The sequence below is a fragment of the Dipodomys merriami genome, unplaced genomic scaffold (genome assembly GCF_024711535.1).
Source record: "Dipodomys merriami isolate MVZ:Mamm:240054 unplaced genomic scaffold, mDipMer1.0.p SCAF_48, whole genome shotgun sequence".
NCBI lineage: Eukaryota > Metazoa > Chordata > Mammalia > Rodentia > Heteromyidae > Dipodomys > Dipodomys merriami.
The window spans coordinates 765,655-792,016 of NW_027206046.1; the positions used below are offsets into that span (position 1 = coordinate 765,655).

The 26,362-nt window shown below is 41.0% G+C and overlaps 1 protein-coding gene and 1 non-coding gene across 3 annotated transcripts in view; one reads left to right on the top strand and one right to left on the bottom strand.

The window, feature by feature from the left end:
• Nucleotides 1-26,362, top strand: part of Aagab (alpha and gamma adaptin binding protein) — a 44,085-nt gene that overhangs the window by 11,355 nt on the left and 6,368 nt on the right. For both annotated transcript variants that reach the window (XM_069995072.1, XM_069995071.1), the window contains exons 2-6: nucleotides 9,255-9,445; nucleotides 9,606-9,702; nucleotides 10,411-10,500; nucleotides 12,974-13,057; nucleotides 25,405-25,487. In XM_069995072.1, the coding sequence (XP_069851173.1) occupies nucleotides 9,255-9,445; nucleotides 9,606-9,702; nucleotides 10,411-10,500; nucleotides 12,974-13,057; nucleotides 25,405-25,487 (545 nt within the window). The remainder of the gene's footprint in view (nucleotides 1-9,254; nucleotides 9,446-9,605; nucleotides 9,703-10,410; nucleotides 10,501-12,973; nucleotides 13,058-25,404; nucleotides 25,488-26,362) is intronic.
• LOC138809050 (U6 spliceosomal RNA) lies at nucleotides 6,078-6,184 on the bottom strand. Its single transcript, XR_011366677.1, has one exon. It is a non-coding gene; the product is annotated as a U6 spliceosomal RNA (small nuclear RNA).

Sequence of the window (26,362 nt, forward strand, 5' to 3'; positions counted from 1 at the left end):
AATTTCTGAGCTTAGACTTTGCTGACCCTTTGGACTAGCTAATTCTATGTACTGTGAATTGCAGGAGTTCAGTAGTGTTCCTGGCTTCTACCTACAGAATGCCAGTAGCATCTCTTACTTGTGACGACTCCCTTCCAAAAAAGTGTCCAACTGGGCACTGGTCTCACACCTGTAATCTTGGCTACTCAGGAGGCTGAGTTCTGAGGATCCCTATTCAAAGCCAGCCCAGGCAGGAAAGTCCTTGAAACTCTTACATCTTACTAACTAGCAAAACACTGGAAGTAGAGGTATGGCTCAAATAGTAGAGCACCAGTCTTGAGCAGAAAAAGCCAAGAGCACAAAGCCCTGGAGTTTAAGCCTAATACTGGTACACAAAAAAGTTTCAAGAGGGGGCTGGGAAGGTGGCTCAGTGGTAAGTGCTTGCTTGCCTTGCATGCATGAGGCTCTGGGTTCGATTCTTCAGCACCACATAAGCAGAAAAAGCCGGAAGTGGCATTGTGGCCCAAGTGGTAGAGCCCTTGCCTTCAGCTGAGTTGCTGAGGGACAGTGCCCAGGCCTAGAATTCAGGTCCCAAGACTGACCAAAAAAAAAGTTTCTAGACATTGACATACACATTTATGAGGGTAAAACCCTGTTCCCATAGAGAACCATTGTTTTAGATGTATATGTAAATTACACTTTCCAATATATAGCAATAATGTAATTCAAAGAAAAGTTCCCTCCCCCCAAAACTGGGTAGAAACTGCCTATGGGTTGTACCACAGGGATAAAGAGAGGCACTTTGCCTGTGGCCCCTGCCTGACCCTCACAAAACACTTCTCGGAATTCTCTCTTCCCTTCCTGCTGGCTGCTTTGTGTTCTTGTTCACATGTTTGCACTCATTGTGTTGTGAGCTCCTTAAAGACCTGTGCACACACACACACACCCAGTTATTTTAAGATGAGGTTGTGGTGACCTCTTCCAGATGACAACAGGGAGAAAGTAAATTTGAGGAAAAGGAGGAGGACTGGCTTGGATTTCCTCTGCTCCAATGTTTAAAACTTTTCCACTGTGATATAAAAAGCTCAAGAGCGTGTGGAAATGTGGGACTAGCGTGGCTAGGAGAGAAGGGGCATGTCAGGGAGAGGCAGTAAAGGACACCAAGTACAGAGTGTGTCTGCTGCTTTCACTCTGCTTTGGTGATTGACTGGTCACAGCCTGAAACAGATGTTGTTTGGATAGACTGCTGTGTGTGTGTGTGTGTGTGTGTGTGTGTGTGTGTGTGTGTGTGTGTGTGTGTGTGTGTGTGTGTGTGTGTGTGTGTGTGTGTGTGTGTGTGTGTGTGTGTGTGTGTGTGTCCGTCCCAGATATCACAGCCTGAAACAGATGTTGTTTGGATAGACTGCTGTGTGTGTGTGTGTGTGTGTGTGTGTGTGTGTGTGTGTGTGTGTGTGTGTGTGTGTGTGTGTGTGTGTGTGTGTGTGTGTGTGTGTGTGTGTGTCCGTCCGTGTCCGTCCCAGATAGGATTTTCCAGACATTTATCTGTGTAAAGCGCCAGTTTTAACCTTTAAATGTGGTGTAGGCTATGCAAGGCCCTTTACATTGCATACAGGTATCTGCTCATAAAATGTGACAGTCTCATGAAATTATGAGTATGAAATTGTAGCTGGTTGCAACAACCTGGACCCATTGCAATTTGTGTATGTGTGTGTGTGTGCGTGTGCATGTGTGCGTGATGCGCGGGCACATGTGTGTGGTGGTACAGGGGCTTCAACTAAGGGCTTGGGTGCTGTCCCTTACCTTTTTTCTTTTTTGCTCAAGGTTCTACCAATTAAGCCAAGTCTTCATTTTCAGCTTTCTGTGGTTACTTAATTGGAGATAAAAGTCTCACAGACTTTCCTTCCCAGGCTGGCTTCAAACTGGGATCATCAAATCTCAGCTTCCTGACTAGCTAGGATTACAGGCATGAGCCACTGGCAACTGAGCCCATGGCAGTTTTTAAAGCCTTCACTTTAAGGGTTAATGAAAACTCTGGATTTTCAACTTTTCCCCATTTTGCTCAGTTCTTTTTTTTTCTTAGTTGCTACTTTTCTCTTTCATCTGATGTCAGACCCTGTCACTGCCTGTAATTTTCCTAATTGCTTTTTCTTTTTTCCCAGTGCATGTCTTCACAATGGGAACGATTTTGAAAAAGAATGCTTTACGAGGTGGTCAAAGCTAAAAGAGTGGCCTGAGCAACCTAAAGGAGGAGGCTCCTCCTAGAGTATTTGTTCCTCACTCTTATGCAGTCAGAGCAGTGGCACTTGGCTTACACATTTTCATTTAGTCAAAGCCATTTCAGCAGAGGTTTTGTTTTTTGGGTTTGTTTTGGTCTTATTTCAAGAGTGAGTCATAGAGTGGTCAATTTGGCCAGGGTCTTGCAAAGGCCAGCATTCCATTGCAGATATATGTGACCCCAGGTCTGCAATGGCTGTCTTTCATTCGGGAAAAGAAAGAGGAGGAATTTTTGGGTCTTCAGGAGAGGTAGACAGACCTGCAGATTAGGATGTCTAACTGGTGGTTAAGGAAGTTTCTGTTTGAAAAAGAAGTAAACTTAACTTTGTGTTCCCAGAAGAGAGCTGGTTTCTAGAAGGATTACCTTGGTCTGAGGTGGCAGCTGAGGGCACAGCAAATGGGCTTTAGCCCTCTGGACGGCATCTCACCAACCCTGTCATGATGAGTCAAACGCATTAATTCTATTGGAATTAAAAGGAGTCTTAACTCTGCTGCTGCTAAAGGAAAGAGATAGGAACAGTCCAAAACACAGTATCACTGCTTAGTTTAGCATGAACTTTTGGTTGAAGTGGGCGGGTGAGGGGCAAAAGGATAGAGAAGGGAGTGTGTGTGTGTGTGTGTGTGTGTGTGTGTGTGTGTGTGTGTGTGTGTGTGTGTGTAAAAATGACTATACAGTTAGGATAACATACCTTGAATTTCAGTCTACTTCCTAATTTTAAAAAGAGCAAGGCTAACTTTGTATTCATACCCAATTGCCCTCTCTGAGGGTAGGTGCCTCAGGATAAGCAGGGAGAGATGCATAGCTAGCTAGAGGAAGGAGATACTGGGTTACTCAACACAACACTTGTCTTCTTCACATAGACCTTCCTTCAAACCTCTTGATTCTTTCTTAGATGACTTGTGTGGGATTATAGGAGAGAGAAGGTCATCAAGGCAGTGACCTCCACTGAGATACTGTAGAACTGATGGCTGCCTAAGAACAGTTTCTCCAATAAATAAAGAGGGAACATTTAGTTTTGCTAACTGGATGTGACTTCTTACATAAAACACAACACATTAACTATTTTAAGCTGTGAAACCAGATGTATAGCAATAGACCTGGCAATTAATTACCTAATGTTTGTCTCTTTAAAAATGATGCATTGCTGAGGGACAGCACCCAGGCCCAGAGTTCAGGCCCCACAGTGGACCAAAAAAAAAAAAAAAAAAAAAAAAAGTCTATTTATTTGGGGCTGGGAAGGTGGCTCAGTGGTAGAGCGCTTGCCTTGCATCATGAGGCCCTGGGTTCGGTTCCTCAGCACCACATAAGCAAAAAGAAAAAAGCTGGAAGTGGCACTGTGGCTCAAGTGGTAGAGCACTAGCCTTGAGCTGAAGAGCTGAGGGACAGTGCCCAGGCCCAGAATTCAGGCCCCATGACTGGACCCCCCCCCCCCAAAAAAAAGAAAAAGAAAAATGATGCATTATAAGCTGGGCACTGGTGGCTCACACCTGTGATCTTAACTACTTTGAAGGCTGAGATCTGAGGATCACAGTTCATAGCCTGCCTGTGCAGAAAAGTCCGTGAGACTCTTATCTCCAGTTAACCACCAAAAATCTAAAATGAAGCGGTGGCTCAAGTGGCTAGCCTTGAAGGACAGCTCAGGGACAGTATTATGGCCCTGAGTGTAAGACCAGCAGTCTCTGTTTCTGTCTCTCTCCTCCCCCCATTTTGTCCCCGCCCCCCACATTAATGCATTATAGCTGCACCGCAAGACCTAGCAATGTGAGAAAGCTGACATCCAATAGAAGGCAAGTGAAATTACTCTGGATCTGATTTCTACATAGCAGACTTGACTATATCACTATTCTCTACAGTGAAGGGCAAAGAAGAGGGATTACTACAGATTTGGGTTTTTTTGTTTTGCCAGTCCTGGGGCTTGAACTCAGGGCCTGGGCACTGTCCTTGAGCATCTTTTGCTCAAGGCTAGCACTCTACCTACTTGAACCACAGCACCACTTCCAGGTTTTTCTGTGTATGTGGTACTGAGGAATTAAGCCCTGGGCTTCATGCATGTTAGGCCAGCACTCTGCCACTAAGCCACATTACCAGCCTACTATAGGTTTTTAAAAACTTACAGGTTTGTAAACTTACCTTTGATGTGTGCATACCCAAATTCATAAATGGTTTCCTATAGATTGGTTTCCTACAGGTTTGTACAAAATGTCCTAATGTCCTAATGTTCCTGAAAGGAGACAGAGGGTACTTGAGGTGCAAAGGTAAAAGGCTCTGGAGTGGTATCTCTCAGCTGTGAGCATCATTACATCACTGAAGGGAAGGAAGGAATGCTGTGGGCCTGACATCAGTTTTAGCCACTTGCTCCTTTGCTTTTGTTAGGCAAGCAGCAAGCAAGTTGGTCTCTTTTGGCCCTCATTGTTGTTCATCTGTGAAGTAAGTGAATAATCTTTAGCTGATCTCAAAACTCTTAAGCCGTCTATGCAAGTGCTTAGTGCTTTTGTTTTAATTTACAAAAGAATAAATTTGTTAAGCATATGAAACTGAATAGGAAAGTTGAGGGAGGAAAGCTCTATTTAGTGTAGACATACATTTACATTTTTACAATTAAACTCTACATTAGATATTGATGGTGGTGAGACAGTGTTACTCTTCTCCTTAGTTCTGATATGGCACAGATGTGATAATAAAGTCCATATGCAGCTTCATTGAAAGTGATTACACGTAAAATGTTAAAAGTAAAAATAAATAAATCTGTTAAGTAACCTGAGCTATCACCTTGTTTTAAGCAGCACAGAGAGGAAAGCAAAACCAACCCTCCCAGTTATTAAAGCATCAAAATGTGAGATTCATTTTTCTAATTTACTGGCTCTCATCCCTTTGGGATTAGAGAAAGGAGAAAAGAAATAGCTTTTTTTTTCTGCTCCTACTTACTTACTTTTATTTACTTATTTCTAAAAGCTTTACTTCACATACGCAATTTGCCCATCTAACAGTTCTTTATATGTTCAAGAACTGTACAAATTGTCAGTTCAATAATTTTTAGAAATTTTTCATCACCCTAACAGGATCTCCATAATTATTCTTAATTCATTCTCCACTTCCATCCCCCTCCCACGCCTAGCCTCTTCCCTCACCCTGCCCCCATAGACGGTCACTTTTCTACTTTGTCTCTATATATGATTATGCTTATTCTGGACTTTGATTTTTTAAAAAATAATCCTCCTATCTTAACTGTCATCATTTGTTGGTTGATATGTAACTATAATTATATATTACTATATAATCTGTCTGTCCTCAGCACTCCAGGTATCTGTGTGAGATCATGTAGTACTTATCTTTACCCATTTTATTTCCTTACATAATGTTCTACAGATTCATCTACTTTGTTGTGAATGACAACAAAGGATTTTACTCTTTTATAATTGTATAGTATTCCACTGTGTAAATATATTCTAACATGTATAATTGTTAGAAAAGAGCGTCATTCTTTGTATTATTATATTAATGTGCAAACATGAAGACAATATAAAAGTGAAAATTCAAGTGTTCTCATATTCTAAACTTAATAGATCCAAATAATCTAAATTGCATTAAAATAATGGAGCCAAGCACTGGTGGCTCACGCCTGTAATCCTAGCTACTCAGGAGGCTGAGATCTGAGGATCCTGGTTCAAAGCCAGCCTGGGCAGGAAAGTCTGTGAGACTTACCTCTAATAAACCACTAGAAAACCGGAAGTGGCCCTGTGGCTCAAGTGGTAGAGCACTGGCCTTGAGCTGAAGAGCACAAGGACAGCGCCCAAGCCCAGAGTTCAAGCCCTGACCAGAAAAAAAAAATATGGAATGCTTCACAAATTCGTGTGTCATCCTTGCACAGGGGCCATGCTAATCTTCCCTTTATCATTCCAATTTTAGTATATGTGCTACCAAAGCAATCACTCTAAGTTGCATTTAATGAGTGTATGCTATTTCAATTGCTGTTTTTCACACAGTTGAAGGCACTGATTTGAAGAAAGGTAACTCAACCTTTTGTTCTAGTTATTTACTTTACATCCAGTTTAGGACTACTGTGGCATTGGTAGGATTCTTAGTCCTTTGTCTTTATACTTTGCCCGTTAATAACAAATGAATTCATTCCACTTTGCATTTCACTCCTTTAAAAATAATAACCAGTTTGCTATTTTAAAAAATACACATGAATGAAGGTGGATTCCTATGTTGGTTCCTCCTTCCCCTTAATAAAACAATTGATGTATGCTTTTTGTCTTTTCTCCTTTGTTGTAGTTGATGTGCTTCTGTATGTGTTCTTATTGACACATTATGGTGTGTGTGTTGGCTCTGATATTCACCTCTTAGAAAAACAACCACTTTAGTATGCTGCCTGTGTCTAACCTTGAAATTTAGCTTTGAATATGGTGTAGACTTTGATCTAGCAGTTTATTTTCAATGAGACATTTTACATGAAAACAATCTTGATTTTCATGACTCATTTTCTTTCCTCCTGTTGAATTCCCACCAAACTTGTTCTCATGCTCCATCAGGGACATTGTAGCTGGTTGCTTTCCAGTTGATTAACAGTAAATAAGAAATTATAACTTTAGGTAGAAGTTACACAGAACTGCTAACTTCTGAAGAGATACGATAAGAGATCAGAGTTTGAAATCTGGGCACAAAACTGTTAACAGTTTTGATTTTAATACAAGTTTTGAAAAAAATAGTTTTATAGCATGCTTTATATCAACAAATCAAAATCAGTTTAAATTTGTCTTGTTGATGGCGCTGGTGGCTCACACCTGAAATCCTAGCTACTATCCACTGCCCTGAGTAATACTCAGAACACAGCAGAAAGAAAGCAAGGGAGAACTTTGCATTTTTCAGAATACCAGTTCTTGCTAATAATCATAACTTTATTAACAAAAGAACCCTGTGTACATATGGGCACACACATTCACAGTGAGTATACTGTACATTATTATAGTGGTCTTCTGGACTAAGTAACTCCCCCATGTCTATGTTAAGCAAACCATGATGCGGTTTTCCAGTTATCAAGATTAGCTCAGGAATGAAAATTGGGCTTCAAGTTTTCAAAGTCCTGCTAATTAGGAGTTGGGGGCATTTTTTACTTGTTCATCTTAGGGTACTCTAAAAAGAAGTTTTCCCACTGTGTTTCTCTGTGTTCTAAGAACCTAGTTGATAACATGCTTTTTTACTTCTCTTTTTTTTGTTTTTTTGGCTGGTCATGAGGCTTGAACTCTGGGCCTGAGCCCTGTCCCTGAGCTCTTCAACTCAAAGCTAGTACACTACCACTTTGAGCCACTGTACCACTTCTGGTTTTCTGGTGGTTAGTTGAAGGTAAGAGTCCTGCAGACTTTCCTGTCCAAGCTGGTTTTGAACCGTGATCCTCGGATCTCAGCCTCCTGAGTAGCTAGGATTACAGGTGTTGAACCACTATCACCTAGTGCTATTTTACTTCTTAGGTACATTTCCTCCTATACCCTTACTACAGTAGCTTCCTGAAAGGTTTAGTTATAATGGAAAAGGTTTAATTTGCCTGACTTTTATACATTTAAAATTTGTCAGAAGTGTCTTTGTCAAACAAGAATTTGAGTTGGCTTTCAAAGATGATGAACAAGCCTGAATATAAATGGAATTGGAGTCTGTCATTAGCATCGGTTCTTTTGTTTCATTAATTGAATTAGTGTCTACACACTTACCCAAGGATTCTCTACAGCTTTTCTATTTTATTAATGGTTTAGCCTTAATCCCATCTTCCTTTTAGCATGCAGTAAGTATAAGTTGAAAATTCAAAGATTCTTAAAAACTTCCCCTTCCTACGAAGTACTTAAGCAATAAAATAAACGTGACTGTCATTTTTTACTCTGTACTAGCTCTTTTCTGGGTAGTTTTTTTTTTTTTTTTTTTTGGTCGGTCGTGGGACTTGAACTCTGGGCCTGGGCGCTGTCCCTCAGCTCTTCAGCTCAAGGCGAGCGCTCTACCACTTGAGCTACAGTGCCACTTCCAGTTTTCTGGTGGTTTATTGGAGATAGGAGTCTCACGGTCTCTCCTGCCCGGGCTGGCTTTGAACCGCAATCCTCAGATCTCAGCCTCCTGAGTAGCTAGGATTACAGGCGTGAGCCACCAGCGCCCGGCTCAGTTTTGTTTTTTTTTGTTCTACTACTATCTTAATAGTAGTAGACTTTTACATCCTTAAAGAACATTAGCACAGTTTGTAAAGAAATGTACTCATTGCCTTATGTAACTGTAACCCCTGTTACAGTTTACAATAAAATAAAATTAAAAAGAAAAGAAAAGAGCCCAGCACCGGTGGCTTACACCTGTAATCCTAGCTACTCAGGAGGCTGAGATCTGAGGATCATAGTTCAAAGCCAGCTCAGGCAGGAAAGTCCACAAGACTTTAATCTCCAATTAACCACCAGAAAACTGGAAGTGGCTTAAGTGGTAGAGTGCTAATGTTGAGCCAAGGGCTCAGGGCTAGAACCCAGGCCCAAGCCCCATGACCCCCCCCCCCCAAAAAAAAAAAAATTAGCTAGTGGCTGGGGTTGTAGTACAGTGAGATTCTGGTGGTGGTGTGTGAGATTCTGGGTTTATGCATAAATAAATAGAGTACCATTGACTTAAAATATGTTATCATTGGGGCTGGGAAGGTATTTGCCTGCATGCATGAGGCCTGGGTTCGATTCCTCAGCACCTTATAAGCAGAAAAAGCCAGAAGTGGCACTGTGGCTCAAGTGGTAGAGCGCTAGCCTTGAGCTAAAGAGCTCAGAGACATCGCCCAGGCCTGGAGTTCAGGTCCCACAACTGACAAAAAAAAAAAAAAAATTATCATTACCATTGTAATCAGTTGGTCAGAGAAGAAAATAACTGAATGAAGATCCCTTTAGAATCCTTAGCTAAGGGAGGCAGCTAATCTAGTTATCTTACTGAAAAAAAATTGACCGTTGTATATTGTTTTTTCACTTTCCTTGGGAATATTGTGTTATTTATTTAGATATCCTTGGAACAGAAGATGTTATTGTGGAACCAGCTTCCAGTGATGCTGTGAGATATTACCCATGGACCATCGATAATAAATACTACTCTGCGGATATCAATCTGTGTGTCGTGCCAAACAAATTCCTCATTACTGCAGAGATTGCAAAATCTGCCCAGGCCTTTGTGATTTACTTTGACAGCACGCAAGTAAGACTTTGCTTTCCAGGGATCCTTGAGTAGGAAATTTTGGTATCTTTTCTTTGTTGTTGTTGTTGTGGTGGTGGTGGTGGTGGTGGCGGTGGTGGCATTTGCTGTGAGTGCTTAATGGGTCATTTTCTGATTTTGTTTGCTTATATGCTCTTTCTAGAAATCGGGTCTTGACAGTGTCTCCTCATGGCTTCCACTGACGGAAACATGGTTACCTGAGGTGATGATTTTGGTCTGTGACAGAGTGTGTGAAGATGGTAAGACCCTCAGATGGGATGTAGCTTTTTTTAGGGGTGGGGGGGACACACGTGCATGCCCCAGCACTAAGACTTCAACTCAAGGCTTGAGCACTGTCCCTTAGCTTTTTTTTTGCTCCAGGCAAATGCTCTCCCACTTAAGCCACAGCTCTACTTCAGGCTTTTTGCTGATTAACTGGAGATAAGACTTTTACAAACATTTCTGTCCAGACTGACTTTGAACCTTGATCCTCAGATCTTAGCCTCTTGAGTAGCTAGGATTATAGATGTGAGCTACTAATACTCAGCATGGTAGATACGTTTGTCATTTCTTGTAGACAGAGTGCCTTTTGTTTCCTCAATAGAGTCATATGATTCTGTTACTTTACAAAAATATTTTTGGCGACTGTATTTCCCTTTAGACTCTTATGATACTTCCATTGCTTTCAGAAGGGGTATTTTTTCTTTCTTTTTAAAAAAGTATCATTATTAAGTAGTTGTACAAGGGAGCTATAGTTCCAAAAATCTGGTTATTAATAAAATGATGTTTGAACAATGTCACCCCTTCCTTGTCCTCATTTTCCCCTTTTATCTTTACTGATTTTAGATGCCTGGAGAATAGCATTGAAACTAAGGGGAAAACATTAAGATCTGTCAAGAGTATTGCAGGGGATGTTTATCGTATTTTACTTTTACATATGAAAATTTCTTTTTTGCATATTATTTTAGGAGTAAATCGACAAAAAGCTCAAGAATGGTGCATAAAACATGGCTTTGAATTGGTTGAACTTAGTCCTGAAGAATTGCCTGAAGAAGATGGTAAGTGTATGTCCATGGGAAGCCTGGCATTTAGGTTGAGATGGGGTAGTTTGTTTTAATGCAGAAAAGAATCATAATGAGTTTCAACAAACAGTTTTTCTCCAACCGTTTGAAAAGATATGAACAAAAATTCACTGTGCTTTTATAGTAATATAATAATTCTCTATTTGTTTCATCACCCATTTTGGACTTTTAAAATGTTTATTGTTCGTTTTAATGGATGATAGTAATTTATCTAAAATTGTCATCATTTCCCCAGTCCCTTGTTCTCTCCCTGATGCTAGACACAGAAGGTTGGTCCTAAATTCATAGATAGAATTTATGTGCCTTCTTTTGAATTCAGAGTAAATTAAGGCCAAAATCCTGGGAATCTCATGGGTACCTCATACCTACCAATGTGGTTTGGGGACACTTGAAACCAAAAACACCCAGCATTTCCCTCTGGCCTCCACTGCTGTCCAGACCATTCATCCCTATTTATGAGCTAAGAAATTTTAGTCTGCCAAACCTTGTAATTCAGCACTGAGGTAAAACCCGAATACAAATATTTGAATTCTCATAAGAAAAAAACAATACTTAGTACTATGGTATTTCAGAGATTGAAGATGTTAGTTCTGTTGAGATACTTTGAGTTGCTTGGCCAGTTGGCCTCTCAGGTGTCAGCTCTCCCATGGGGAAGAATTGACTGGACTTAAATAGAGGACTGTGTGGAGGTGCCAATTGTCCCAAAAGACATTCCAGGCCAGGCCAGGACAACCAATATGAATACAAGCACAAGGGTAACACATAAACAGTCATTATATGAAACCTATATATTTTTTTAAAGATAGTTAGAAATGTCTTTCTATTATCTAGTCATAATTTTTAGTCTGAATTCTTAGTATGTTTTCCAAAAATTTTATTATCTATAGGAATAAAATCCTGCCAGAGAAAAAGAATGATAATGAAATAAGGCAGAATTTTGTCATGTGTAGTGGTCCACTCCTATAATTGCAGCTAATTGGGAGGTGGAGATTGGCATTATCACAGTTTGAGGCCAACCTGGGCAAGAAGTTTAGGAGATCCCAATTCAACAAAAAAGCTGGGCATGGGGATACACATCTATAATCTCAGCTGTTTGAGTGGTGTGAATAGGAAGACCATGGTCTAAGCTGCCCTGGGCAAAAACCATGGGACCCTACCTTAAGAACCCTACCTTAACAAAAGGGCTCTGGGAAGGTGGCTCAGTGGTACAGTGCTTACTTTGCATACATGAGGACCCGACTTCGATTCCTCCGTACCACATATGCAGAAAAAGCTGGAAGTGGTGCTGTGGCTCAAGTGGTAGAGTGCTAGCCTTGAGCTGAAGAGCTGAGGGACAGCACCCAGGCTCAGAGTTCTGGCTCCACGACTGACAAAAAAGTGGGGGGAAAAGAAGTGGGAGTAGAGTTCAAGTAGTAGAGCACCTGCATAGCAAGCAAGCATGAGGCCCTAAAAGGCACATCTTCATTTTGTTTGTGTTTGGTAGTACTATTAGAGATGGATCTTGCTACGTATCTTTTAGGGGGTAGAAGTGGGAGATAGACCTGAGCTGGCCTCAAATCATGGTCCTCTTGCTATCTACCTCCCAAGTACCTGGGATGACAGGGGCAATCCACTATTCCTGGCCTCCTGTACTTATTCCAAGAGTGTTGAAAATGAGTAGGTACACTTTGTCCTTCCACGTTTTTAGGTCTCTTAAAACTTGTGCCCGACTTTATGAATGTAAGCATGTTATGGAGTTGCTTATTTATGGCACTAGGGTTTTCTCTTCTTTTTGTTGTTCTCAAGTGTCAGGATTCCACTCTTACCATTTTGCAATCTCTGTCCCTTTGAACAATATTTTTGTATTAATTCAGTATGATGTTTTTGAAACAGTATGTCACTATGTAATCTAGGCTGACCCGGAATTTTCTGTGTAGTCCAGGCTGGCCTCAAACTTGGTAATCTTCTTCCTCAGCCTCCCAAATGCTTGTATTACATACAGACTTGTGCTACTATACCCGGCAATTGTGTGTAATCTTAAAATAGATTTTTAGATATGTCATCTTTAGGTAAAGTGAAAACCCTCCTAGAATTTTTAAATATAAAATGTTCCCAAGCCAATTTTCTTCACTTATTTACATGAAATATTCAAACATCTGTGACACCTTTAAATGTCAAATGTCATGTTATTGCTTCTTGCTCTCCATTGCAAACTGTGTTTTAGGTGCCTGGATATTACAACCCAAAGTCTCATTCTTTCAAAAATTATGTCACTTGTAAGACTTTAAGATAAATATACCTCATATCTTCATCCAAACACATGTTACAGTGTGAAGTAATGAATAAGCAAGATGATTAAACCAGAAGTACTTGAAAATATGGCTTTAGAGAAATATAAACACACATATATGAGTCTATGTAGATATATGTAAGCCTAAGTATAAATACATATGTTTCTTTCCCTGCTTAGATGATTTTCCTGAGTCTACAGGAGTAAAGCGAATTGTGCAAGCCTTGAATGCCAATGTCTGGTCCAATGTAGTGATGAAAAATGGTAAGCAACTTGAGTCTAAAAGTAGTCAAGTTTTTTCAATTATTTGGATATGGGTGGAGCCATTAAAATAATCTGAAGCCATTAGATTTGTTCCATGTCACAGGTCTTCATTTGAAGAAAGAGCCAAAAGAACATTGCTAGGGATTTTTTAGTATATGTTTAATAGTTAATTCAGTGAGAATGTAGAAGTTACATATGATATGCTTACTATTGTTATGGCTATAAGAATTACCTAAAACTAAGATTTAGCCTCTACCCTTAAGAAGCTCTTGGTCCAGTGGTGGAGTTCAGTTGGGTAGTTTTCAAAAGCCAGGTGGAGCTGGGCACTGGTGGTTCACGCCTGTAATCCTGGCTACTTAGGAAGCTGAGATCTGAGGATTTTGGTTCTAAGCCAACCCAGGAAGGGAAGTTCATAAGACTTTTTTTTTTTTTTTTTTTGCCAGTTGTGGGGCTTGAAATCTGGGCCTGGGTGCTGTCCCTCAGCAATTCAGCTCAAGGTTAGCGCTCTACCACTTGAGCCACAGTGCTACTTCTGGCTTTTTCTGCTTATGTGGTGCTGAGGAATCGAACTCAGGGCCTTATGCTTGCAAGGCAAGCACTCTACCACTGTGGCACCTTCCCAGCCCCCATAAGACTCATCTCCAGTTAGCCACCAAAGAAAAAGAGCTGAAAGTGGATCTGTGACTCAAGTGGTAGACCATTAGCCTTGAGCAAAACATCTCAGGGATAGCATCAAGGCCCAGAGTTCAAGCCCTAGGTCCAGCGTGTGCGCACACACACACACACACGCACGCACGCACGCACGCACGCACACATATGCCAGGTGGCCATATAGGACATCTGTTATGGGTACAGAATCACTGGTAGAGTCCCAGCACCAAAAACAAAGAATCATTGGTACCAGATATTTGACAATTGTAAACTTGAAGTGAAATTAGGTAGCTGGGATGTGTGCATACATAGGCACGTTCCCTAACTTCCTTAAGTAATGTGGCCACAAGGTGGTGGTCAGTTGTATTTTTTCCAAGCAAGTTCTCACAACATGTGAGAGGCAAGGAATTTATCATGAGAGATTAGTTACAATGATTGGCCACAGAGTCTAAAGTGTTAGGGGGGAAAAGGAAATCAGTGAAAAGGGGTAGTGTCAAGGTCCTGGGGTAGTGGAAGGAGAGTTGGATTTGAGGCCCTGTAGTGAGGGAACTGGAATGACATGGTGTGTGAAATTGAGATCATGGAGGGATTATAGCTATTGGTAATAATACATTTGTGTATCACCTTGGGAATATGTGGTTGAGGTTGAGTTATGAGTTATTGGTGACATGGGAATTCAGTGAACCAAAACTCAGGTTGCTGGAAAAATTGTTTATATTTGTATTAATTGGGGGATGGAAGGGGCTGAGAGGGGGAAAAGTGGGAGAATATGAGGGAGGTGATAACACTGTTCAAAAAGAAATGTACTCCTTACCTAGCTAAGATTATGAAGAAAAAGGAGAATGGCTGGAGGATCTATTAGATGACCATGGTGAAGTATCTTAGACATTTGCCTTCAAATACAGTTTCTATGAGAGTATCAGTAGACTTGTATTTAGTACAGATTGTAGGAGTAAATATTTTCAATAGGGACCCAGTAAATAGAAAGGATACATACCAAATACTCATTCACCTGCCCTTGAAGATGTTTTGCCTGGCTTCATTGAGAATCACCTAACTTGTAAGCACTGTTACTTCTGTGAGTGTGTGTGTGTGTATGAAAGAGAGAGAGAGAGAGAGAGACAGACAGACAGACAGACAGACAGAGACAAACAGACAGACAGAGACAGTGAGAGAGATATATGTAACATGTACTCGCTCCTGCTCCATTGAGAATCACGTAACTGGTAAGCACTGTTTGTTACTGGGATGTGTCTGAATGTGTGTGTGTGTGTGAGAGAGAGAGAGTGAAAGAGTGAGAGAGAAAGAGAGGTACTCTGCTGGATAGAAAACTAGTCAGTCACCTGTTTCATCTAGTACAGAAATGGAGGTACTGGCATGATTTCCCAATGATTATCCCCCCTTTTAGGATGGCTGGCTTAAATAACAGCTCCGTGTTTTGTAAAGGAGTACTAGAAACAACACATTACATAAAGAAGTCAAAGCACTCAGCAGATAACTTTTTGTGCTGATTATGGGAAAGGAGATTTGTTTCACTTTATGTCAGAATGCTGAAAATAATAGTAAAAAAAACTTTCTTGTCTATCAAAGGTATGTTTTGCCTTCTACCCTATTACTGTTTTTATTTTGAACACTCTTTCTTAGTCTTCCTCAGAGGTAAAGAATGTTCTTATAGGGGCCAGGTAGGGGGTGGTGTTTGTCTGTAATCCTAGCATTTAGGCTGAGAGAGGGAGGGGGAGGGGAGAAAGATTCAGTTTAGAACAACTTGACATGATGAAGGGCATGGGGGGTAGAGTGAGGATTGTCTAATATATATAAGAGATTTGTCATTGCAGGATATGTATTGGTCAAATAGGAATTGTTTTCTCAAATACAGATTGCTATATAACCCTGGAGCATTCTCCAAAGCTAGCAGTTGTTTACCAATTACAAATAAAGTAGAGCATTACTGATCCAGGCATGGTTCAGTAGGTATGGTTCAAAAGGACTAGGAAGAATTCTTTTGGATACAGATGTATCTAATTCAAATAGAGAAGCCTCTTTGCAATCTTTTCCCAATACTTTTCCATGCACTTAAAAAACAAATTTACTAGGTCTTTTAGTGGTTGGGTTGATCCAGAGTACGTTTTCTTTGATGTGATTGTGTATGCCAAGTAGCCCTGCCAAGGCAATTAGAATACAGGATCTCTTTGTACACACCCATGGGGTTCTAGATGGGGAGAGATGACTTGTCCATATTTTCACAGTAATTTGCAGAGGTGGTACCAGATAGTAGGTCTCCTGTTTAGGAGTATATGTACTTTTCCATTAAGGGTGCTAGTTTGCATTATTGGCTGATCAGAGAAATGAACAGAGTGGTTAAATCATTTACTCTCTTGCATGGGAAGTCAGCAGCAGAGCTATGAGTTCATCTAGGTGCTCTGGCATGAGCAGGATCTTAATGAACTGACTGGAAGAAATGATTACATGTGAAATTGGGAACATTTTTGTTTACTGGCTTTATATCTTTCTACATAGTCTATGGAATGGCGTTAATAATGACTGTCCCATTGTCTCTATACTTAATCCAAAGTACAGATAAAAAGCTTCTGGATAGCCAATGTAATAAATACGGATGAAGTACTTGTGAGTGACATGAGAGAGTTGTTTATTTTAATAATTTTACTTGTAATCACAACAGATTATTATTTAGAGTTACGATTTCTTTAACATAGTAGCTACTGAGTTAATGCCTCCTTTTTACTTAATATATTCAAGAACAAAGAGGTTAAAATTACAGTAAAACAATTTAACAATTAGCAATGATGTGTAAGCAAATTACAATAGTCATAATTAACAAGGGGATACATTCTGGAAAGTGCATCATTACGTGATTTCGATCTTTTGTAGACATCATAACTTGATTGATCCATTGATTGATCCATCTCTTGATGAGTCAGGATACAGTAAGTACATGGTGTGCCACTGCCAGAGTAACATGGGTAATGAAAATAGTAAACTTCAATATGTAAGGAAAAGTATATCTTAAAGTGACAGTAAAAATGACAGTATAGTGAATGCATAAACATAGTTACTTTTTTTCCTTTTTTTTTTGGGGGGGGGGTCCAGTCCTGGAGCCTGAACTCTGAGCCTGGGTGCTGTTCCTCAGCTCTTCAGCTCAAGGCTAGTGCTCTACCACTTGAGCCACAGCACCACTTCTGGCTTTTTTCTTTTTGCTTATGTGGTGCTGAGGAATCAAACCCAGGGCCTCATGCATGCAAAACAAGCGCTATACCACTGAGCCACCTTCCCAGCCCCTTACTTATCATTTTCAAGTATTGTGTGCTGTAACTAATGGTGTGTAGTGTCATCTGACTGGGTCTCAGTGCAGTAGGTTTGTTTATACCAACATGACTACAAACATACACAGTGCATTGTGGTAAGACCCTACTAGGTAATAAGAATTTGATAATAATCTTTTGGGACCACTGTCATATATACTACCAATAGTTGACCAGAACAACCACTGGTATCTGTACTAGAAAGATTTATAGATCTTCTTGCTACACATAAGCTCTGTATTAACTTACAGCTTAGTCTTATTTCATAAGGATACACTCTTTTCTCATATGTGTATATATGCCTGTACTAGGGCTTGAACTTAGGGCCTGAGCTTTTTCACTAAGGCTGGTGCTCTGCCACTTGTGCCACAACTCCATTAATGATTTTTTGTTAATTTGTTTGGTGATTAATTAGAGAAAACAGTTTCACAGGCTGATTCCTGCCTGGGCTGGCTTCAAACCACAATCCTCAGACTTCTGAGTAGCAGGATGAGAGGTGCAAGCCACCAACACCTGGCCAAACATACATTCTTAAGAAGTTCATACTACTCCTGAAGGGACAAAATATGATTTGGGAAGGGGAGGGGGAAAAATTCTTACTCTCTGTGTGTATAAAGTGTAGTTATACATATAACATATACTTATTTACACAGAATATCTATTTGTATAGTAATATTTCAGTGGAGAGTTAAACCACATTTGGAAGGAAAGAATATCTAAAATATACCTGGGGGTGTGCCATAAGGAAAGCTGAGGGATCTGGTGGTATGTTTCCAGCTCTGTCCTGGTGACTACTGCATTTATTGTGAAGGTCAAACTTTGAGGGCGATCAGAATTTCCATTAAGACCTAACCTCAAATGGTCTAGAAAACATGGTTAGAACTGCCTTATGGTTGAGTGACACTTTTAGCCATATCAGTTTACTTTCAGTACCGCCCTGCTTGTACTAATGTCCCATTATTATCATTCTCATGACAGGAGAAACTGTGGGTCTGTATTCTATGCGGAATGTGACACATTTTGAGTTTGTTCTTCCTCGCAGCCCTTTCTAGTCTTCAGGGAGATTCTTTTATCTTTCATTTTGTCACAGCCAAAGTCCTGTTGCAAAGTGTTTTGCTCTCATGGGATAATCTAGTGGTCATGCTCAAAGCAGTGCCTAGAACTTGTAAAGCTCTTGTGAACAACTTTGGTTTTAAGGGCAAAGAGGAGGAGACTATTTGTAGAAGCAGCTTGATCTGTCATGGGCCTTTTGTTTGTTTTGCTTATTTGGAATGAGTATGTCAGTGTTTTACATAGGAAAGTATATTATGTACACTGTCCTTGGTCAGTAAAAGGTCAGCCGAATGTTACCAATGCTGGCGTCCCTAAGCACTGACAAGTGCTGTGCTGGACTTGGTCTGTACTGGTAGTCTTGGGTACTGGGTAGGGAGGAGTTGATCTTTTACCAAGTGCCATCCTAGAACATGAAGGGCAAGGAGGGAAAATCTACGATCTTTTGCTTTCTAATCAGTAAGGGGGAGTAGACAACAGATTTATGAAGTTGTGACTTCTCTCCCTCCTCCAGTGTTATACTGCTTACAATACTGGTAAGCAATACTGTGCAGATAGAATTTCCAAAGGCCTGAGGACTTATTTTCTGCTTATCTGTTGCTATTATTTTAGCCCTCCTAATTCAAGAGGTGAAGATTGGGGAGATTTCAGTAGTACGAACAATTCCTTCATCTATCAATTTTTTTGTGTTCCCATTATAAATGTAAAGAACTGACCATCTATGCATTATTGCATTAAATAAAATAATCAAATGGCTGGGGATGTAGCTCAAGTAATAAGTGTTTGCCCATCATGCACTGGGCCCTGGATTTCGTACCCAGTACTGAAAGAAAATAAGTAAATAAAAACCAAAATGTGAATACTGAAAAGGTCTAACAGAGATTTTGGGCATGTAGTCATAGAAATTCTTTAACATTTTAGGTGTTTATAGTTGTATGGATGTAGGTAGTAGTTGCAGCCTCCGTCAGGTAGTCAGTTAGGTGAGAACCATCCCTCATACCTATAGCATGTGCTGGGAGCTATGGGCACAGAAGAGCCATGAGCTATATTGCCCATATCTCCAAGGATAGACCCAAGACAAGTGTCTAGTGTGTTCTCAAAGGGCTTTTTAAGTAGTAAGGATATCCAAAGCTAATAGTACTGGGTGAAAGGATTGCAGGCCATAATCACCTGGAGCAGTTTCCCAGAGTGGGAAGTGGATATTTCTAATACTGACAAGAAGAGAAGATTGAATCTTAAATGTCTTTTTTTTAATTGAAAATCTTTCCAAGTATTGAGTGAAAACCTGAGGATAGTAACCCGATTTTTCCTAGTAGTAGGATGATTTTGTCCTTGTGGGGGACAAGAATGCATAGGATTCCCACCTTCCCCTGCCCCTCACCCCACACTACCAACCCCACTCCAAATAGTTTCCCAGCCTCAGGTGTCAGTTGGGCTGAGATTGAGAAGCTATGGTCTACATAGAGTTTTAAGTGACCATTGCCTCCAGTAGCTCTAGGGCTGGTGGCTGCATCAGTTAGTGGATGACAGTGAAGTAGCCTATGATTTATTCAGTCCTGAGTAAAAATCAGCTGTAGGGTCTTGTACATGTCTCCTGCAGGTATGCCTTCCAGAGCACTTTATTTCACATAACATCTTTCCTGTAATATGCTGAATAAATAGGTTCATTTATTCCTTCCTGGTCTGGTATTTTGTGTCATTAATAAAACCATATATGTTTGAGCCAATTTCAGCAGCTGCCTAATAAAGGAATCAGTCCTTTATAATAGAGATGACATTTCTATGACCTCAATCTTGGGAACAGCAACAGCAACAGAAATCTAGCAAAGAAAAGATTTACGTGATTCTTTTCTCTGAGGAGAAAGGTGCATAATGGGCAGAATTCTTTTAAAATATTGAATCAAGTAACATTTTCTTTAAAGCTTTAGTGTATAAAATATCATCCAAGTCTTTTGAGCAACATTCATGTGTAAGCAGTCTGCTTTGGATAAACAAAAATCAATTCTTTTCCCAATTGTATTATGTAAGTGTTGCTAACTTCCCTAAAATACAAGCAGTAGAACATAATGAACTCTTTTATTAGTTTACTGAATCCTCCATTGTTTATCAGAAAACACCAAGCACAAATCTTTCCAGCTTATTAGAATTAGCCCAATACCTGACTGCAAATTCATAATCCATTTGCGACCTTTTAAAGTTCTGAATTTAAAGTTCTTATTTTTTAGCTCTATTAAGTAACTGGAAAAAATTAAGTCCAACTAATTCTGAGGTATTGTTAAGAGAGGTTATAGAATGCTTCTTTCTAAAGCCATAAATTTCTAACATAGAAGGTACTTTACAGCATGTTTAAATAGCTAACTCATTTTAGAGATCAGAAAGTACAGTAATGATCAATTGATTTATGTAAGATCATACTGGTAGGTAGAGCCATGAAAGAAATGTATTAATCCAATTCTCTTCTGTCTGCCTTTTCATAATGCAGTTGCAATGGGGGCATTGAATATTGCTGCTGTTTTTCTTATTTTGGTAAAATATGCATAACACAAAATTTTGTGCCAGTTCTGGGGCTTGAACTCAGGGTCTGGGCACTGTCCCTGAGGTTCTTTTGCTCAAGGCCAGCACTCTACCACTTGAGACACAGTGCCACTTCCAGATTTTTTCTGTTTATGTGGTACTGAGGAATTGAACTCAGGGCTTCATGCATGCTAGGCAAGTACTCTACCACTAAGCCATATTCCCACCCCAAAATAATTTTTTAAAAAATCTGAGTAGATGGGTAACATGGACATGCAATAAAAATCGTAAGGTACACAGTTTAACAATGTATATAGTGCCAATCCTAGCTCCCACTTCTTTTTTGGGGTCCGGTAGTGGGGCCTGAACTCTGGGCCTGGGCGCTGTCCCTCAGCTCTTCAGCTCAAGGCTAGTGCTCTACCATTTGAGCCACAGTGCCACTTCTGGCTTTTTTCTTTTTGCTTATGTGGTGCTGAGGAATCGAACCCAGGGCCTCATGCATGCAAGGCAAGCACTCTACCACTGAGCCACCTTCCCAGCCCCCTAGCTCCCACTTCTAACTCCTGACTATCACAGTCCCCTTCATGCAGGTAGCCACTTTAAAGGAAGAGGCATCTTAGCTGGGTGCAGAGGCTCACACCTAAAATCTCAGCTTCTTAGAAGGCAGATGTGGGAGAGAGAATCTGAGCTCAAAGCCAGCCCCAGCAAGAAGTTAGTAAGACCTCAATCTCAGTCAATAAGCCAGGTACAGTGGCGTGTACCTGTAATTCCAGCTATTGGGGGAAGCCATAGGTAGGAGCATCAGTGTCTAAAGCTAGCTTTAGGCAAAAGATGCAAAATCCTACCTGAAAAATAACTTAGGCAAAAAAGAGCTGGAGGCATGGCTCAACTGGTAGAGCATTTGCCTAGCAAGCATGAGGCCCTGAGTTCAAAGTCCAGTCTGCTTAAAAACAAACAATGATTGGATACCAATTATACTTATGCCTGTAATCCTAGCTACTCAGGTGGCTGAGGTCTGAGGATGACAGTATAAAGCCAGCCAGGGCAGTATAGCTTATGAGACTCTTTTTTTTTTTTGGGTCCGGTCATGGGGCCTGAACTCTGCGCCTGGGCGCTGTCCCTCAGCTCTTCAGCTCAAGGCTAGCACTCTACCACTTGAGCCACAGCGCCACTTCCGGCTTTTTTCTTTTTGCTTATGTGGTGCTGAGGAATCGAACCCAGGGCCTCAGGCATGCAAGGCAAGTGCTCTACCACTGAGCCACCTTCCCAGCCCCTTATGAGACTCTTTATCTCCAGTTAACCACCAAAAAAAGCTAAAGTGTAGCTGTGGCTCATGTAATACAGTGCTAGCCTTGAGAAAAAAAAACAAAAACAAAAACTGAAATAATACCTAGGCCCTGAGTTCAAGCCCTAGTATTGGCACCACCAAACAAACAACAGAATGAAGCATTTAAAATAGACTGTTTTGGTCTAATAAAGCATACAAGTAACATTGAATTACATTATTCTTGAGTTGCTACACTAGGGAATGCCCAAGAGAGAGAGAAGAAGAAAAAAAAGCTGAGGATTTGGAACATAGAGAGATTTAGGAATTGAACTTGAAGAAGACAAAGGTCCAAGTTATCTCCAATAATAGAATCAAGGGCTACTTTACAGCAATAGTTGATCACACTGATGTTGCCTTTTGTACAAAGAGCTCCTACAAGTGAAATCCCTGTGTTGAGCCTTGCATAGATGCAAAGAACTGCTTCTAAACCACATTGACCACAAGGAGGAACAGTGTCATGTTTGAGTAAATATCCTTGGACTCTGAAAGTGTCAGTGCAGGACACAGCCTAGGTCTGTGTCTCCTAGGCCACCGAGCTTGGGGAGCTTTAGTGCCCTGTGTTTGGCCAAAGCACAGCTAGGTGCAACCACATTGTGGCTTGTCAAAGATGCATGGCATGGAAAGTAGCAGGCAACAGCACCTCTGGTGCTGCCCAGCCCTGGCTTGATAGCTGCATCTTCCCTCCTTGACCCCTTACCTCAGGAGAGAAGTAAAGTTCAGGCTAAAGGCCAGCAGTCCCAGTTTGGGTTTCATCCCTGTTTGAAAGGCTAAGGTTTGTTTTGCCTGAATGAGTGAGTGACAAGAAGACTCACATGCAGGAAAAGAGGATGTAGGAAAGAGATCGACCGGGGAGAGGAGAGAAAGTTGGTTGATTTTGTTTTTGTTTTTGATTTTAGAGTTCTTTGATTTGATTAGTGTTAGCCTCTTGGGATCTTGCTTCTGGGTTGTACTGTGATCTGTTTCTCAAACCTCTGATCCTGAGTTTTTTTCCCTGAGTGCTTGGTGGATGCTGAGGTTCCTTGGCCCCTATCCTAAGATGCTGACTCTCAAGTAGAGTCCTCAAGTACCGGGGTGATTTAGGGAACTACACTGGACCAAGGTTTGATGCTTTCATCAGTCCCAGATATTCTGCTCAGATTTGTCCTCTACTGTGATAGGAGCAGCTGAGAATCCTTTACTGTGGTTGGCTCATTATATCAAGATTAGAGCTTTGTTTCATATAGAATGCATGTTCTTTTTACTGGATAATGATGCCTCGAGTTGACTTTTTAAAATGCTTCTGACTGCATGAGCCTTGAGCTGAATTGCTCAGGGACAGCTCCCAGGCCTAGAGCTCAAGCCCCACGACTGACAAAAAAAAAAAAAAAAAAAGAGAGAGAGAGAGGGAGAGAGAGAGAGATCTTTCATGCTATTGTTTCTAACATATTTATAAGATTATGTCTTTGTTGCTTTGTATGTCCCTCCCCCATGGTATACCCCCTGCTTTCACTGTATATGATGTTGGTGTATGTGGAGGAGAAGGGAAAAAACAAATCTTTAAAACAGGGATACAGGAGGACCCATTGCAACAATGAGATGTACAGGTCGTTATGTCAAAAAACGAACTTTACAACTTTGGTGGGGAGGATACAAAGGGATGGGAAGGGGAAACAAAGGAGGAGGCTACAATGCTTGATAAGAAATGTGCTCATTATCTTATCCATGTAATTGTAACCCCTCTGTACAGTATTTTCACAATAAAAAAATAAAATGTTTCTGACTATTTAAAACACATAGTAACTCATAAAAACTTAAAAGATCTTTGTAAGTAGAACCGCAAAATGCCTCTTCTGTTACTTTATTTATTTTTTTATTTTTGTCAGTCGTGGGGCTTGACCTCTGGGCCTGGGTGCTGTCCCTCAGCTCTTCAGCTCAAGGCTAGCACTCTACTACTTGAGCCTCAGCCCCACTTCTGGCTTTTTCTGCTTATGTGGTACTGAGGAATCAAACCTAGAGCCTCACGCATGTAAGGCAAGCACTCTACCACTGAGCCACCTTCCTAGGCCCCTTTTTCTTCTTTTTGGTGGTACATAGGGATTAACGTCAGAGTCTTAAGGCTAGGCAGGGGATCTATCGCTTGAGCCACACTCCCAGCCATTTTTGCCATTTTTATTTATTTTTATTTTTTTGGATCTGGTCATGGGGCCTGAACTCTGGGCCTGAGTGCTGTCCCTCAGCTCTTCAGCTCAAGGCTAGCGCTCTACCACTTGAGTCACAGCACCACTTCCGGCTTTTTTCTTTTTGCTTATGTGGTGCTGAGGAATCGAACCCAGGGCCTCATGCATGCAAGGCAAGCGCTCTACCACTGAGCCACCTTCCCAGCTCCTGCCTTTTTTATTTTTGAGACACCAGCCTAGACTGTCATCCCCTCTGTATACTTCCCATGTAGCTAAGATGACAGTTGAGTGAGGAGTTTCGTCTTTGTGCCTGGGATGGCTTTAACCCTCAGTCCTCCCAATCTCTGCCTCCTAAGTAGCTAGGATTACAGATATGAGTGACAAGTGCCTAGCCAGGGTGGCCTCGCAACAAGGGTTATTTTTGATCTAGACTAATATTCTGTGACTAAAATATTATTCAGAATTAAGAGTCTATGTATTACTATAACTGGAGATAGTCAACCTGATAAGGAGGAGAGTTTATTTTGGCTCATTGATTCTGAGGTTTCAGTCCATGGTTGCTCAGCCCTGTTGCTTGGAGCCTGTAGTGCCAGAGTACATAATGGTAAGAGACTGCATGGTGGAAATGGCCTCTTCACCTCATGGTGGCTCCAGTCTTAGTAACCCCTTCCAGCGTCCCCCACTCCCCAAATGAACTAATGTCATCTCACTAAACACCACCTCTTAAAAAAGTTGTCTACCTCCTAGAGCCATTGGCTAGAGACCAGGTCCAAACAATAATAGTATGATAACCAGAAATTGAGGAGTTAGCCCTTGTTTCATCATCACAGTAAGTGTGTGTGTGTGTGTGTGTGTGTGTGTGTGTGTGTGTGTGTGTGTGTGTGTGTGTGTGTGTGTGTGTGTGTGTGTGTGTGTGTGTGTGTGTGTGTGTGTGTGTGTGTGTGTGTGTGTGTGTGTGTGAGATGATGCAGTGACTTGAATTCCAGGCCTCAGTGTCTCGTTTGGCTTTTTTTGTACTGTACCACTTTACTCATGCCTCCTGACCAGCTTTTTGCCAATTAATTGAAGAGTCTCACAGACTCTCTTCCCAGACAGCCCCCTAAGTAGCTAAGATTATAGGCATAGGCTACAGTAATTAGGCTAATTTTAATAACTTAAAATGTAAATGACAGCTATGGGCATAACTCAAGTGATTGGCGCTCGCATAGTCAAGCTTGAGGCCCTAGATTCAAACCCTACTACTTAGGGGGGAAAAGAAAAGCAAAATGTAAATAGAAGATTCAGTGACTGTTTTTTTGTTTTGGGTTTTTTTTTTTCTTCTCTTTTCAGATAGGAACCAGGGCTTTAGCCTTCTCAACTCATTGGCTGGAACAAACCATAGCATTGGGTCAGTGGAGACCTGTCACTCAGAGGTAAAGATTTTCTTGGATCTTGTCTCCTCTTTAGCTTTAATTTCTCCTTGCCATTATGAATCTTTACACTTTCTTCTATTTTTTTTTGTTTTTCTTCTATTTCTTCTATTTTTTTTCTTTTCTACTTAAGAGGCAGGCAGTATTAAAAGTAGATGACAGAAGAATGTAAAATAGCCCTGTACCACTGGCTCTGGTTAAGAGAAGGCTAGTTTAGCCCTGCAAAAGGAGTCAGCCCTTTCAAGAGATCTGCAGTTGGAGCTGGCCTGTGTTTTTTGCTAGATACCTTTTTGAAATACAGTAGGGCTTCCAGGGAGCATAAACTTGGGCGCCAGATCTTAAGTAGGAAATAAAATTGGTAGCCGTTCTTTGAGTACTTCTTGGGTATAAAGGCTTGTCCCAAACTGTTGGGACATCATGAGCTGACAGTGCTGTTTCACCATCTGTGCTCAGGTCTCAGGTGCAGGTTCACCTGGCTTAGCAAGCTGGAGCCGGGAGTGGTGCCAGAGCCAGGAGCACTGCTGTGTCATGCTGTCCTTGTAAGGGTCTTTACCATCAGCCTCTGATGAGAGCTGTTAGTGTTGGATGTGCATTTTCACCATGGATCTTAAAGTATGAATACAAAACCATGTTTTCATGGCCTGTAGCAAAATTGTCACACTTCTTATCCCTTTTCCCCCCTGGGGAAAACACTCACCAATTAGTGATTTTTTTTTTTTTTTTTGTCAGTTGTAGAGCTTGAACTCAGGGCCTGGGTGCTATACTTGAGCTTTTTCACTCAAGGCAAGTACTCTACCACTTGAGCCTCACCACCACTTCCAGTTTTCTTGTAGCGAATTGGAGGTAAGAGTCACTCCAGCTGGCTTTCACCCACAATC